The sequence below is a fragment of the Rhinolophus hipposideros genome (assembly GCF_964194185.1).
Source record: "Rhinolophus hipposideros genome assembly, chromosome: 18".
NCBI lineage: Eukaryota > Metazoa > Chordata > Mammalia > Chiroptera > Rhinolophidae > Rhinolophus > Rhinolophus hipposideros.
Window position 1 is genome coordinate 31,449,067 of NC_138064.1, and position 16,515 is coordinate 31,465,581.

The following is a 16,515-nucleotide window of genomic DNA, read 5'->3' on the forward strand; positions in this document are numbered from 1 at the left end:
AGGTTTTGATCCAAATCAGTATGTTAAGAGTACAGTTTGTTGATCTACTGTAGTCATATAATTTAATAAATACCATTCATTATATGTTTAATAAGATACAGATTTCTTAACTGAAAGAAGTGAATGGAAATGAATTGGATTCTGGAAAGCTACTGGTTACTGATTATACTTTGTGCATACCACAGCAGGCACATACATTTACTACAATCTGCAATTAATTTTAAGAATTAAAATATTCAACAACATGAAAAAAATTTGACTTGATTTCTGAGATTTTGCTTTAGAAATCAATTTTACAGAGTTCCAGATATAAATACCGTAATACTCTGAAGGCTCTAATAAAATTGCTTTTTTGTTTTTACCCCATAGACTAAGTCATATACCCTTAAAACACCCTTTAGGGTGGGGAAGGAGGAAGTGTTACTATTTTTATAGTTTACATAGTAAAACCAACCCAGAGAAGTTGAATAACCTTCCTGAAATCACAGAGCTCTTCAGTTAGTGGTAATGCTGGAGCTAAATACTCCAATTTAAGCTGCCCGGGAGTCATTATTTACAGATTATATCTTATGAAGGGAAAACCCAGCAAAGATATATATATATATATATATATATATATATATATATATATATATATATATATATATATATATATACACACACACACACACACACACACACACACACACTGAGGTAATGGTCTCAAATCTCTAAATATTGCTTTAATTTTCAGGGAAGATTTCCATTACTTTTCATTTTTAATGGCTAAGAGTTTAATTCTATAAGTTCATATAATATAAAAACTTGTTTATCAGAAAAATTTCTTTGGAGACATGTTAAAACGTGAGGAAGATCACCAAAGATTTAAACCTCTCATCAGCAAACAGTTTTACTGCGTGTCCAATCACAGCCTGTGAGCTGTCAACTATCTCAGGACAATGCTATGATACAACCATTCTTTTATGTTCATTTTTTCCAAGAACTACAAAGTAGTTACATTTTAAAAGATATAACCCAAAGTTTTATATCCTCCTGTATATTTATCATTACAAATTCTTATACATTTCCTAATTTATAAATATACTATAGATATTAAACCATTCATTCACATTCATATACACACAATTTATGTATGGATATATGTGTGTTTGAGAAAATCAGTGATTTATTTATGGTTGGTGCATAAAAGAAGACAACCATTTATATAGAAAATGTTTCCAATGTTTTGATCTGATTTGGTCTTTGACAGGAAAGAATGAGAAATACACACACACACACACACACACACACACACACCGGGGGTTCCAAAAAAATGTATACACATGCTTTATATTCATCTTTTGTTATAGAAATATATTGCGTATTACAATTCTAATAGTTTTTCTTTTTTCCTTTCTTAAAATGTGTATACATTTTTTTGGCAACCTCTATATATAGGACACCAAGGGAAAAGCACAAGACTTATACAGAACTTCTTAACTCAATGAATTCCAAGTGCTGGAAGCAGATAGTCAGCCTTCTGATGCTCTGAAAAAGATCTTAAGTGATTTAAAAAACTTAAGCCTTATGCATTAATACGTAAGTCGTGCAGCTTACTCTAGATGGGATGAATTATCACTGTAAGGAATTTTATTAAGTCTATCAATATTATGATGGTTTTAAAATATCTGGCTTGTAGTAAGTTGGAATTTTGTTACTTCTTTACATCAGAACATTTATTTTCGATAAGTGCTAAATGATAAATTCCTATTTTGATAAGCCTTGTTTTCTTTCCTACAGTAGGAAGGCTTTTTCAACTTTTAAATCTCGGGGTATGAAAAAGAAGAATGTAAGGCCACGTTCTACAGCCATTAAAAACCATCTTTGCAGTTAGGTTAAACAAACCTTGACTTAGGCCATCCTGACAAGATGTCTGCTTGACATCCAAGTTTTCCATGGTATCTCCTTTCGAGACTTCACCAAGAGATGTTCTTCTCTCAAAGATGTTGTTGTTATTATTAACTTGAGTCCCATTTTGCTTCAGTAACCTGAACACCTCAGCTTCCAAATCTCTAATCTAAGAAAAAAATCAAAAAAAGCCAAGTATAAAATTCTAAACCAGCACTCCTCTCCAAGTGCTAGGCAAAACTATCCTATTATTTAGTAGCTTTGAGCACATAACTCACCCGTACTTGGAGGCCTTGAACTTCCACAAGATGAGCTTTTTCCAAATCTTCTATTTTCTTTCTTTCTGCTTCCTGTCTTTTGATGAAATCAAGTTCTCTTAAGAAGAAAATAATAGATCTGATTGCATCAAACACTCAGTAAATGAGAAAATGTGAAAGTTCTTATCAGAAGCAATAAACTGCACAGGTAAATAATTGGACAGCTATTTAAATAACTAAAACTCAATCACAGTTCAAGAAAAGGTATATAATAATGAAAGCAAATAAAACATTTCAATGCATCACAAAGTAAAGAAAAATGCTTTGATTCTGCTTATGATGATTTTCATTTGTAGCACCCATATATATTTAGATAGGAGCTAATGAACAAATGACTCACCACAGGTAATTCAGTGGAGATAATTACATGTCAGGTAGATATAATTCCACATTTACAAAGTAATATACCTAGTAAACTGATGGAACTGGATGGTAAGAGGTTGAGAAAGATAATTATAATAAGATTGCTTCCTATGAATGACAGTAAAAAGGGGCTTGGGTGGACCAGAAAAACTGAGGGGGAGCTGTCACTTATACACCTGAGGATAATATGAGGAGAAGGAGAAATATCTGCATTTTGAGAGACTGGAATATAATATGCAAATTTAGCAAAACTTATCATAAAATTATTACACGAAATTGAGTTAGATATATTTTTGGCAAGAAGAGTTAAAATAGCAATGTATTGAATTCACATTCACAAAGAACAATTTTCCCCTTTTTAACAATAAAGTTTTATAGCAATCTCTTTTAAATATTATGAACATTATTTCCATGAGAGGATATAACAGAGATATAATGAATCTTGCATATATTCTTAGCTTCTGGGGTTTGGCATGGAAAACCAGAAGTGATACTGTAGCATTATGTTTTATTGTTTTAGTTAGCCAGAAGTAACTGATGAAAAAAAATCCAAAGTCTCCCTGAAATTAGACTAAGATCCAACAGATGGAAGCAAAGCAGCACTAGAATCTCAGAAAGAGCTGTTGAAATTAAAGAGCAGAGTGCGGTGATGGTCTCTTACTGCAGTGAAGTGGCAGGGCAGGGGGTCTTGCTAGTCAATATTTATACTCTCTGTAGTAGGAAAATTTTGCAATTACTGATTCTAAGATAGAGATAGAAACAGCCTCAGCAAGGCCCTAATTGCTGCTCTGCATGTACTATGTCCAGTAGTCATTCTGCATGACTTCAGCTGGGCTTTTTGCTCCTGAATCCCAAGATGTTTCAAAAAGGATAGATAGTCAAATGTTTTAACAGTTACCATTATTGATCAACTATCAAAAAAATTCATGATGTAACTGTTTGCCAAAAAAATGGTAAAATAAACAAAATGTAATCTCCTATGAAAAAAATGGTAGAAGTGATTTCTAAAACTTAATGTCTATTTTTGCTTTAACTGCGCTTCTTAGAGGGATAACTCGGAGGTCATGTTTTCTATTTCATTAGATATTGCAAAATTACTGGACATAAACCTTCTTTAAAAACACACAACTATTTTTCAGTCATTAGATGCTGCTTACTTTTGTTGAAAATCCTTGATCAACTTCTTCGCCTTGTTGTATTTCTTTTCCAAGGCCTGATACTGGCTTTGAGTCTCTTTGAGGTGTTCATTTACTGTGTGGCATAATGTCTGAGCCTCAATCCAGTAGCTCTCCAACTTCAGCATTCTTTCTTTATTCTCTTCGATATTCTGTTGGAGTTGAGTTTTTTCTAGTTCCCACCTCACTTTCTCATTTTCTGCTGCTTGCAGCTGGATAAATAAAATGTCAAGGCAAAGATAATCTGGGTACTTCCTTAGCAAAATCTGTTGTATTTTTATAGCACGTTGTAGATTAAATTCAATTTACATATACTCAATCACCAAACACCTTGAGAGGTGAAGAGCAAGTGTTATTTTCATCATTTCATAGATTATACAATGAAAGCCTTGAAAAGTGAAATGCTTTGTCCAAGGTCACACATCTGATAAATGATAAAACTGGGGTTTGAGTCCAACTCCCATGATCTTTCCATCACACTATGTAGTCTGAAATTCTGTGAGCAGTAAAAAACATTTCAGAGTTTGACTGATTCTAGCCAATGAATTTCAACATGCTTTCTTTTAGGGGTTATTTATTTACTTATGGTAAAAAAAAACACAAAAAAACAAAAAACAAACAAACAGTTAAAGGTAGGGAGGAGGCAAACTGGGAAGGAGAGAGGGCCAGAAGCACAGTGGGGCCTAAGGATTAAGAGGGAGACTCTGGAGTCATTCAGTTTAGATTCGAATCCCAGTTCTGCCATGATTGGCCTTTAAACCTTGGGCAAGTAATTGAAGTTCTCTAACATCAACGTGCTTGGACTAGCTCCTTGGGCATAATAACCTGGTAAATGTTAGTTATTTTTACTTTGTTTTTAGCCTTTTGATGACATCCTTAATTTCAATTGACATGTGAACATAATCTGTAGCTCATTATTTTGCTGGCAGTATTCTGAGCCTTATAAACCCCCATCTGCATAAAAGTGTAATAGACGGGGTTTAAGTGAAAATATAAATTCTTGCTGAATTAATTTAAATTGCTCCAATGTAACAAAAAGGCAGCTTCTTGTGGTTTCTGCTTCCAGGGACTCTTAGGACTAGACAGAATACTAGTCCAATCTCCTCATTTCTACAGAAACTCAAGGCTGATCCTTTAGGTGAGAGGTCAAATGCCCTTTATTCACTATACTTGTTTGATCTTTAAGCTAGTACTTCATCTTTTCCACATTCCTCTTTTACAGTTCAAAAGGATGCAGAGTCATTATAAACCATCAATTTTCAAAATCCAAGACATTCCAAAATCATACAGCATTCTGCAAATGAAATCTCTCTCTATATATATATGTTTTTATGTATATTTTAAACTAAATACATTGGCAAAAGAGGTTAAAAAGTAAAAAAGTAGTCAAGAACATTTCAAAATTAGGATTTCTATTATAAATATGGACATAGAATCATAATAAAGTAAGCTAATCTGTGGATATTTTATGCCAATACAATAATGAGAAAAATATAAAATATTAATTTATAGGATTTTCTAAATAAATGTTTACAGTCTAAAACATAAGCTTTGTTAAAGCACTTACAACCAAAGGGGAACTTTTTTCCCCGATTGGAATCAACAATTTTTAAAAATTTGATTCTTCCATTCTACACCAAGAAACAACAGCAATTTCATACAGGACTGGGTTTTTACTGCATCTTTTTTAAGCAGTGTTTTGTACTCAGTTGTTTATTTACCACTCAGTACTAATTTAAAAATTATTATTCACAGAGCTTGGCTGAAACCATGAATGATGTATAGACATGTTTTGACTAAAGAGCTACAGAGTTATTAGCTGGGAATACCATTTAACCAAAATAGCCTTGCTAATTCATCTCCATTTAAAACACACGGAAAAAGCAAAACAAGTGTTCAATGTGAACAGGAAAACAGATCATTAGTGGTGGGGGAGAAATTGCATCTTCATTTTTAAAAGAGCATAAAAACAATAAAGAACATTGTTTTAAAAGGAATTCAGAAGATACTTTTAAATCTCTGAAAATTACATATTTGATAAAACTAGACACAATTCTAGGAATTTACAAGCACCTTACACATTACCAAATAAAAATGCCCTTTTGAATTTTATACGGAGGGTGCCAAAAAAATGCATACACGTTTTAAAAAAGGAAAAAAAAAACTATTAAAACTGCAATACTCAATATATACCAATAACAAAAGATGAATACAAGTCACGTTTGACTTCTGAAATTACAAGAGGAGCTCAAAGCGGTTACCATCAGTGTCCAGACACTTTTGATTACGGCAAACTACTGCTTGAACAACGTTGACCGAAGTGTCACTTATATGTACTTTTTTGACACCCCCAGTATATAAACTAAAAATACATACACGCTTTCATCATGACCTGTTTTTTCCCATAAATTTAAATAATGTGAACAACTAAATATTTCCAGTAATATCTGGCACCTAAAAGCAATTATTCATATGTTATATTAAATTTCATAGTATTTATCAGGAATTGGATACTTTTTCTATACAAATAATACATGTGCTATGTTAAAATACATTGTTTCCAAGGAATAAGTTAAAAATAAATGATGAAATCTATTAAAAATAAGATAGATACCGTATAACAGCTTGTGCTTAAGAAATCAGTGGTCAAAACGTAATTTGGAATCATTAAAAATATTTCCTTTTTGAGGCAAGCTCAGAGGAAAACACATATGTGTAAATAGGTATTTTTAATGTACTGTGCTAGTTTCACTAAGGGGGTGCTTACCTCCTAGTGGGTACATGCCCTCACTGGCAGGTTTGTTTGTGCATGTAAGAGTGGAAATCAATCCCTCACATTTGTATTGTTTCAAATGCATGGGACAAATATTTCAGTCCTACGGTTGAATTTATTCATAGCATCCGAAGCTTAAAAAGTACAATTTCAAACACCACGTATTGAGTGGTGCTTACCTTGGTCTTCAATTTTTGAATCTCTGCTTCTGTAACTGCATGTTTGATTTGCAACTGAAAATTGAAAAGAAAGAAAGAAAAAAAATCTGAACAAGGAAAGCATATCTATATTTTTAAAGGCTCAGCAACTAGAAGAGTATCATATTACATAGCAAAGTCCTAGAAAAGTGCTGCAATGCAGCAGGTTGTAAATTAAAATGTCTAGTGTGTAAAATGACTCACTAGGTGCAAACTAATTAAACCCAGGGTTTATGTCCCACACTCCCTAACATCAGATTAGGTTACGAATTTAATTGCTCGGAGACCAAAAAGAAGAAAACACATTTTCTTGCCCGCTTTGCACCTCTTCCTTTATGAGTTGAGTGTCAAGGAATCGTTTCCTTGCTTGTGGATTAAACAGCTGAAGCAGGCAAGTCGGCCAGTGGCAGTGTGAAGATTCGATTCCAAATCTGGAAGGAAGGTGGCGCTATGGTACCGCGAGTCACACGCACACTAGGCTGGACAGCTTTTTACAGCTCAGGCTGCTGCAAGGGGGGAGAAGAGGAGGATGCAGTTCCACAGCGAGATCTTATTATTATTATTTTTTTTAATTGCAGGAAAGGTAAAGATGTAGATTTATGTCCTCCAAATACCTACACCTACTGAGAACCCTTACCCCAAAAAGCTTTGCCTACAGTTTATTAAATTCACAGAGCCTCCTTAACATGTTTATTTTGCTTCTCTCCTCCCCTCACTTTGTTTTCTCTGCAAAGGAAGGACAAAGTATTCATTTCCTTAAGGGATAAATAAACACACCAACATTTACAGAAAGCAATTTATGTTATGGGTTGACAAGTCTCTTCTCTGAAATTCTCGGGACCAGATGTTTATGGAATTCAGAATTCTTCCAATTTCAGAAAGGTAGTAAGATGCATTTTCCATAAATTGAGTATTCTGTAAATTGAGTATTACAGCAGGGTCTGTGGAGGCAGTCTGTAATCAAACACATGAATATTTCTGCCACCAAACATCCCCACTAAAGACTGTAAATAGCACCCTGTCAGTTTTGAACAGGTTTACTCCCAAATGAGTTTGTCACAAAATTATTTAAAAAATCAGACCGTTTTGGATTTAGGATTGTACAAGAGGGGCTGTAAACTTCTATTACTGCAATCAAATAAGTCTAAGGTTTTCTTATCAGAAAAACGTTAGTGAGTTCAGCTGGTGTTAAGGATAGAAACAGGAACCTTTAAAGATCAAAACATCTCGGAAACCTCAGCTCTCTATTTGGTTTGTAACCTGCATTTGCTTGGTTTTTACCAGGCAAAGAGGAGCATATGGGAAGGATGAAGAGGGAAGGAAGTCAGAATCAAGGACAGGTTGAATCCACACAATTAGATGCCAATGCATAAAAGCCCAGACTCTGAGGGCCCCCAAGCTTCTTGCAAAATGGTCCATCCTTGGTGCTTTGGGGGCTCTTGTTATGTTTAAGGCACTGGGTTCCATACTGCTACAGCTCTGCTACTGCTCTCGGTCCTGAGCGTTAATCTTGAAACTGTTTTAAGTTTGATCCTACCCCAGTCACATCAGTTACCTTACTTTCCCACATTAGGATTTAGTCACTCCTGTAGTATTACCAATGTGGCTCTTTCTCCGTTCACCCTCTGAATTCCTAGGGGCTTCTGTGTTCTAACAGTCTCTAGAGAGGAGGAGCACCCTGGTCTGAATGCATCTTTCCAGACCTGACAATGCCAAGGCAACCCAACCTGACTTGCTTGAATGCCCACCTGCAGAATCATGAATCCTTACACTTATGGACTCACTTTAGACACGCAAAACCATGGCTCCTTGCTGGAAATGGACCTGGTCTAGTTCTCACAGTGAGTTGCTGTTAAAACCAGGACTTAGAACCCGGATCTTTTGGTTCCTGATCCAATGCCTTTTTCCTTAGAAAATAAGGGTTAATTCAATAGGCACTTATCAAATAGCTGCTATGCACAAGATGCTGTGAAGATCATTCTTTCTTCTAATACTAGTGATAATCTACCCCACCGATATAAGCTAATAAACTCAAAATGGCAAGAATGCTGAAGATGTTAAACATGATACGTTGTTTATATAGATAGAAATATATACACATGCTCACATGTGTGTGTACACACACACACACACACACACACACACACACATACACACACACCTATAAGAAATTATTTTCCATGGAGATTCTGTACTTCAGAGGGAACACACTTGAGCACCCAGCAAATCCATGTGCCTATGTGATTTTGGATTGTTTGCAATTGTTACCGACAAGAAGATCGACTCCTTGTTCTTTCTACCATGTGCCAAGTGTGAAGAGTACAGCACGTCCTTGAAAAATGTCCATTTCATTCAACGCTGTTTCCTTATAACGATGAGATGCCATACGAACTGAAGTCTTGTTTATATCAATTAGCCTATGGTAACATTGGTTTCATTATACATCATTTCACCACAGTTCCAAGAACCTACCGAATACATTAAATGAGGATTGACTGTAGTTAAGTTGTACTGCTTGAATTCATCTCAGGCTTATCATGTAGTAGCTAAATAACTTTGGAAAATTACTTAACCTCTCTTACCTTCACTTTCCTCACCTGTAAGATGCAGTTCCTCATAGGTTATAACACCCATTACTGGAAGACTAAATGAGATAACCTGTGTAAAGCTTTAGGCACAGCACAGTGGCTAGCATAGAATCAGCCCTCTATAAAGGTAGCCACGATCAAGAAAGAATGATCAGAAAAACTCAGATATGATTACCCCAACTCTGCTTCTCAGTTAAAAGTGCTAAATGCTGTAAAATGTCACACCTGAAATAAAATGAACACCTCTGGTTCTAACTGAAGAGGAGCAAGACATCCAAAGGCAGGTTTTGTGATGGACACTGGAACTATGGGGAAGGACCAGATTCTATTTTCTCAGTGGTTAACTCCCTGTAGGGTAACCAAGTATACAGCAGGCAGTCTGTTGAGACTTTGGGCTTTCTTTGCTCAGTCGCTATGGCCTCTAGTAATTTGCTTCTCTGGGCCCCGGTTTCCCATGTGAAAAAGGAGAGGATTAGATGGGACGAAGTCCAAGGCTCTTACAAGCACTACAGGTGTGACATTTTTAAAATGAAGAGCCTGGAGACAGTTGTCATGGTTACAGATTCTAGAAATTCTTGTCCCAAGCCGCATTTTCATTGCTATGAATGCACATGGTAGATTAATCCACTGATGTGTGGGACAAACGTAGGTAAAACTGTGCAAGAGCCAAGTTAATCTTCAATTATCCTCCCTTCCCCCACCCCCATCTCACCAAATGGGTAACAGAAGAGAGCTGAATGCATTAGCAGTGAGGTGAGAACACTGATAAAAGCCTGGAGTGTTACTAAGTACAGCCAAATTCTTTAGACACAGGAAAGGAGAATGAAGTGTATAAATTCAGACATGATTCAGAAGATGGACAGAAGTTTTAGTGCAGTTTTCTTAGTACGTAAGCCCTAAAATTATTGGTATGTGATTGCTTGAAGTCTGTATGCACATGAAGAGAATTTCTACAATCCATCATTATTAACAGGAAAAGCATCAAAAATAACCTAATCAAACTCTTTCATTTTATAGAAGAAAAAAATTTTTTCAGTAGCTTACGTTGCAGAACTAACAAGTGTCAAAGCTAGGCAAATTTCAGTCCGGAGTCTTTCCACTAACACTAAATTTCTTATGATTGTAGGAGCCTTTATCTATTTCCTTTATCAAGCTGTCATGCGGGTTGTCTGGTGGGGCGGCCTGCGGGGTCTCAGCTCCTGCTCCCCACATAAGAACGCAGGACATGGTGAGGCCAAAAAGGAACACCCACGGAGCCATAGGTAGGGAAATCATACCACTGTGGTCTCACTGGAGGCTGGGTTTACACGACGTGCGACCTGCTGTCCGCTTTGCTGCCAACCGACCAACTCTCCTCGACTCTCCTTACTCTCCTTCAGTCTCCTCCTTCACTTCCTCGGCTCCCCTCCGTAGCCGCGGCAGTTATATCAGTGACCAATGGCTTAATGGCTACAGCTGATGGCCAACCAGCCACAGCTGACGGCCATCCACTATCTGAGCCAGCACCTCTCCACATGAGGCCGAGAGCCTGGAAACTGCTTTCTGGGGCTCTGTCCCCACACATGCAAATGAGTCTGTGAGTGAAGCAGGACGGGCAGTGTTAGCCTCATTGTTCAGAGGGGGAAAGATGCTCAGAAGTTACATGGCTTCTTCAAGTTCGCGGCACATGCAGGTGGTGGCGTGGAAATCATCCCGGATCTGACTCTCCCAAGCCATTCCCCCATTCACCACGTACCTAACCTGAACCCACTTTGGGATACATCTTTCATTTAAACCTCACAAAAATCCTAAGGCATAGGTCATCACTGTCACCTCTCAGATGAGAAAGTATTACTCGGACTGGCAGCCATGGATCACTCTGGTAGTCTCTGGGTATTTTGACACTACATACAAAGCGGCACTCAAGCAACTGCTGTTATTCCTTACAGAGCTTAGGAAGAAATACCTCTCTCATTATTCAACCAGCATTTACTGAAAGAGATTGTATACCAGAGGCTGTGCTAGTCCCTGCGAATACAAGAACATGACGTGGAATCTACCTACCTTCTACAGGGAGATTAATAAATGCCGCCTCCTAAGAGAAGTTCCCAGAACACCCTGAGAGAAACATCGGAGGAAACCTGCTCACCCACAGCCTGCCTAGTCTTTTATTGCTGTAACCAGGTCAGATGACATTTGGCTTTGGCCTATTTGTCATATCTCCAACTTTACGCTCTAGGAAAAGTTGGCACAACAGGCCTAAGATACTTCCACTTCATGAAAAAGAGAAAATTGCTTTTGGAAGAGGTAAAGCAACTTGACAAGAGAAGTCGAGTTGGTAAAAGGTCAAGTTTTCGTATTCTAGAGTAGCTCTCCTTCCACATATTCAATAAGCTTACCAAAGTCCAAGTCCAAGGGTTCCACCGCACCCGGAGATTGGTCATGCTGACTGACTACAGGGAGAAGAAGTCAACAAGACTGGTTAACAGAAACAGAGCCTGAAACACCTGTCAGAACTTTTGGGCTTCAGAGAATTTAGGACTGGAAATAAGAATTGGGAAGAAAGGATATAAATAAAATTGTTGGTCAGCGTATTTCAATTTAGGTCTCTCTCTTTCATTTCTTCCGTCATTTTTAACATAAATACCATAGATATCCACCTCAGGATTACAATACAAACAAACACACGCATTCCTACAGAGAACAGCAGCTTTCATATAACATTTTGCAGGTGTACCTGCTGAGTATATTTTATTTCTTTCTTTCAAAAGGATGACTACAGAACATGTGCTCATATAACTGAATCAATATAATCCAACAACTGCACTCAAAATAGAAGTATCCTTATGCAAAAACATAAATAGTAAGATTGAACTTTTGCACTCTCTTTACTTATCCTGTGCAAGCAGGGAAAACATTTTTCTTTAAAAAGTGAAAAATATTATCTTTGTAGATATTTTAAAGATTTTAAGAGAGCTCTAGTGGTAGATAATCAGATAAGAGCCATATTCTCTGCTTTTGCTTTACAAGGGCAAAATAATAACTGACACTTGCAGAGAACTTTATAAAGTGGTTTCAGCACTACAATCAGAATTTTTACAATTACCTTTCTGGTTATTTGACGTTTGTCTTACCCATGAGATTGTAAGCTCCACAAAAAAAGGAATCGGAGCTGTTTTTCCTATATTTTGCTGCTATTCAAATGAAGCTATGCCATAGTTCTTTACAATTTCTGCTCAATGCTTTATATATGGTACCTATCTTTACATTAACAAAAGTGTTTTTCTCAGGGAACAATTGATGTAAAATGAGCTGAAACCAGCTGATTGAATGTCATAATCTAATCTGAATGACAACAGTAATTGCAGCATATGTAACACAAGGAGAGATCCTCGGACTAGGTCACTCTGTAAATCAGTACTCATCACCTGGTGATTAACGATGAAGGTACTGGATGTAGGTGATAGCCTGTAATTACAGCTCCTTTTAAATAAATATCTGTTTACTGCTAAGTCAGTAAACACTTTATAACTTCTCTCCATGTTGATGGAAAGTGCCATCAAGAAAACTTTATTATCTTAATGCATTTATGTATTTTTTAGATTATTTTTCGTAGATTCTTTATGATCTACGTAAGTAAAACAATGCGATTTTTACACTCCATGTTTTCCTCAAGACACATGTAGACCTGTTTTTCCCAGGCGCTGATACCCATGACTTCTGAGGACGATAGGTGGACGGGAAACACTGTGCAGCCAGTTTAAATGGCACCTGATCAGCAGTTTCTGATTCAGTTTCTTCCTGTTTCCCACTAAATTTCCAGTGAAATCACATTAAACAAGGGAAAACTCACAACTAAACGGACACCAAAACTATAAACAATTGTTACTAGAATATAAAAGAGTCATGAAATTGAATTAAGAAAAACCTATACAAGCTTCACTCCAAGGATTGGGAGATGCTGGGTGCTGCCTCACTGATTGCTTGAGATCAAGAGTTTGCCCAATGAGAAACCTGGCCAACCTCTATTGTCTTTCCCAGGAACTGTCCTCAAACCAGGTTCTCTGACTTTCTCAGTATTCCAGTCATTCAGAAAGCAGCTACTAAAACAGAGTAAGAATGAAGATGGCTGATAGTGGTATCATACTGCATACTTTTAGCTGCAGACCACAAAATAGAGCAATATAGACAGAAGTCAACATAGTACTAGGTGCTTAGATAGCAGGGAATCATCGTTTTGTTTTTTTTTCCTTTAACTTAGAGAACTGAGTGGTGAGATTTGGACATCTCTCACTTTAGTACAGGAACTGCACTAGATTACAGATTGCCAGAAAATAACAACCAGGATGGAAACTAGGCACCTAGTTATTTCCTCCTGATGCAAGTCTAGAAATGGAATTCACAATCACAAAAGTAGATAATTACCGACTAACATCAAATACAAAACAGGTTTTTGTCTCATTTCAAGATAAATAAAGGATAAAAAGGCATCTGATACCTTCAGTTCAAGGTAAAGAGAACATCAACTTGGGAACTCAAATAAGTAAACCTGTGAAAATGATGTATTCTGTAAGTAAAAAGTTATTTTAAAGTAACTACATGGAATACCAAGATGAAAAGAAAGGGAAGAAGCATGAGAACTAGGTGGAGAGTAAGGCAACTAAAAATTTAATAAGAGAATTAAGTCATGTTAGAGGTGATAAGGAGCATAAATGAATTTGAAGTTAAAAGCATATTTAATACTACAGAAAATAGAATCATTGATATGAGAGGACATATTTAGTTGCCCTCTACACTAAATGTCCTGTACACACTCTGTTTTTACTATGTCCTCAAACATAGAAAAAACAGAAAATAAAATATGAAAAAGATAACACTGAAAACATAGTGTTTCTCGAAAAAGGAACAAAAAAATAACAAAAAATTAAAACCATTCATAACTAAAATAAACACAAAATACAAACATAAAACAAGGAAAGTAGATTAGAAGGAAAAAATCAATGGAAGGAGGCCTACTTCAAGAAATTATGATAAAAAATTTAAAGTACAGGCTAAAATAATATAAGCACCCCAATGCCAAGTTGGCACTAGACTTTTCCTTTATGATGTGCAATGCCAGCCTAAAACAATGAAGCTTGCCCTACTACACTTTCAGGAAAGAAGTTTGGGAATCAAAATATTAAACCCAGCTAATTCCTATGTCATGTCCCATTCTCAGTATGGGAAACTCATGAAAATTATATCCTCTATGAATACTTAAAAATTGCTCTAAGATATACTCTGAGAAATAAGGAAAGACCCAGAACTTAAGAATTAATTGGGAAATTCTGGTGTAAAAAAAATAATAGGTGAAACTGAGTAAGCTGAGAATGTAACTATTTGTTGTACATATTATTATAAAGCTAACTGAAAACACAAGTTTTTTAAAAATGTGGCAATTAAATTTTAACAATCTTGTCTTAGAAACCAAGATTGTATCAAAAACTTCTATATGGAACATTCAAACAGTACGGTTTTGTTCTTAATTTTGAAAATTATAGAAATAGAGAACTTTTTTAAAACTTGAAGATTATCCCTAATAAAAACCAATAAATATAACAGAAGTATAAAATATCAAATGAAATCAATTAGACCTTGAATAATTATAATAATTTTAAATTGCTAAATTTTCTTATTAAAAGACAGATTCCAAAATAGTATTTTAAAAATGTACAATAAAACAAAGTACTGCAATTAGCTTTATGTTAAAAATAGGTACAAAGATATATACTAGTGTTTATCCAACAGCTACAAACAAAAGTAGCAGTCAGATTATTAACATCAGACAAAGAAAATTTAAATATAAAAAAAACTTTAAATCATACTTTATGTGTTTTCAACATAACGTTGAAATAATCAAAGCTGTTAGACAAGAAATATAATAAGGAGGAGTATTTTACTATATGACTCAGTTTATTAGGTTAAATAGAAAAAATAAATAAGGATATAAAAGTTATGAAACACATAATCTCACTTGTATCACAAAACCCATATTACTCTATAATATAATAAAAACACTACCTTAAAAAATCAAAACTTGTAAAGACAATTATCGGACCACAATGTAATAAAACATTAAATTAATTTTTAAAAATTACAAATTAAGAAATGTTTCCTCTATTACTCAAGTAAAAGATAAAATGAAAACAAATAGAAAATATAGACTATTTGCAAAATGATGACAATAAGAAGAAGGCACATTGAAACCAAAGATATGGCCAAAGGCCTAATCAGAGAAAGATTCATAGTTTTGTGCTTAAACAATAAAGTATTATAATAAATTGTTTACTGTAAGAAATTAGAATTTAAAAAAATCAAGCATTCCTAAGGATAATAAGATGATGGGATAAAAAAATAATAATAAAGGCAGAAATTAATGAATTAGGTAGGGGAGAGCTTCCAGTTTAGTACAACATAGCAAACTAACAAAAGGTTATTTAATGCCCCTCCTGAATTCATCTTTGGAGATGCCAGAAAAGAAAAAAAGGGTCGTTGATGGACTTTAGGGTCTCATTCATCAATTAACAAAAAAGCCTGTGAGAAACTCTTAGGAGACAGAACACAGATGTTTCTAGATGTTTTAGGGGGAAATAAATTTCTTGAAAAATGCAACCAGGAATGGGAGTCAGCAATCTAATTAATCTTTAATCTTTCACATGTGATCCAGTTAAACCTGCATCTGGAGGTAAATCAGGGACAACGTTTTCCATTGCCCTAAAGTTTGGACTTCTTGGTCACTAGCATGACCTTTCGTGCCATGTGGTAAACCAGACTGATGGTAAATTAACATCAGGGCAGCACTGAAATACCATCAGAGTTAGAAAGAAGTATAGGTAAGTAGGAACTAATTATTGGTAACAGGCATACCTATAAATATATTTAACTAAAACTCTTGAACTACAAAAAAAAAAGATGGGAGGAAAAATAGATGAGAATATGCTATAACTATTATTTTGTTAAATGGCTATTGATTAGGAGAAAATAACACTGAGTCAAAGCTACTCGGGTAATCTCTAGAAAAATAGAACAAAATGTAAATTTTTAAGCAGCAGATGAAAACTGGATGTATCTGAGAAGTAGGTAAAAAGAGAAAGAAACAAGAAGGAGGCAGGGAAATTATAAAATAGGAAATAAGTTAGTAGATGTAAATTCTAACATTAAACTGATTAAAGTAAATGTAAATGAGTTAAACTCACC

The 16,515-nt window shown here is 35.4% G+C and overlaps 1 protein-coding gene across 9 annotated transcripts in view; it reads right to left on the bottom strand.

Moving 5' to 3' along the window:
• The window catches only part of PPP1R9A (protein phosphatase 1 regulatory subunit 9A), a 266,446-nt gene that overhangs the window by 46,654 nt on the left and 203,277 nt on the right, over positions 1–16,515 (bottom strand). For all 9 annotated transcript variants that reach the window (XM_081080102.1, XM_081080106.1, XM_081080108.1 and 6 more), the window contains 4 exons: positions 6,695–6,748; positions 3,725–3,954; positions 2,166–2,262; positions 1,885–2,056 (listed from right to left, as the gene is read on the bottom strand). In XM_081080102.1, coding sequence (XP_080936228.1) covers positions 1,885–2,056; positions 2,166–2,262; positions 3,725–3,954; positions 6,695–6,748 — 553 coding nt within the window. The remainder of the gene's footprint in view (positions 1–1,884; positions 2,057–2,165; positions 2,263–3,724; positions 3,955–6,694; positions 6,749–16,515) is intronic.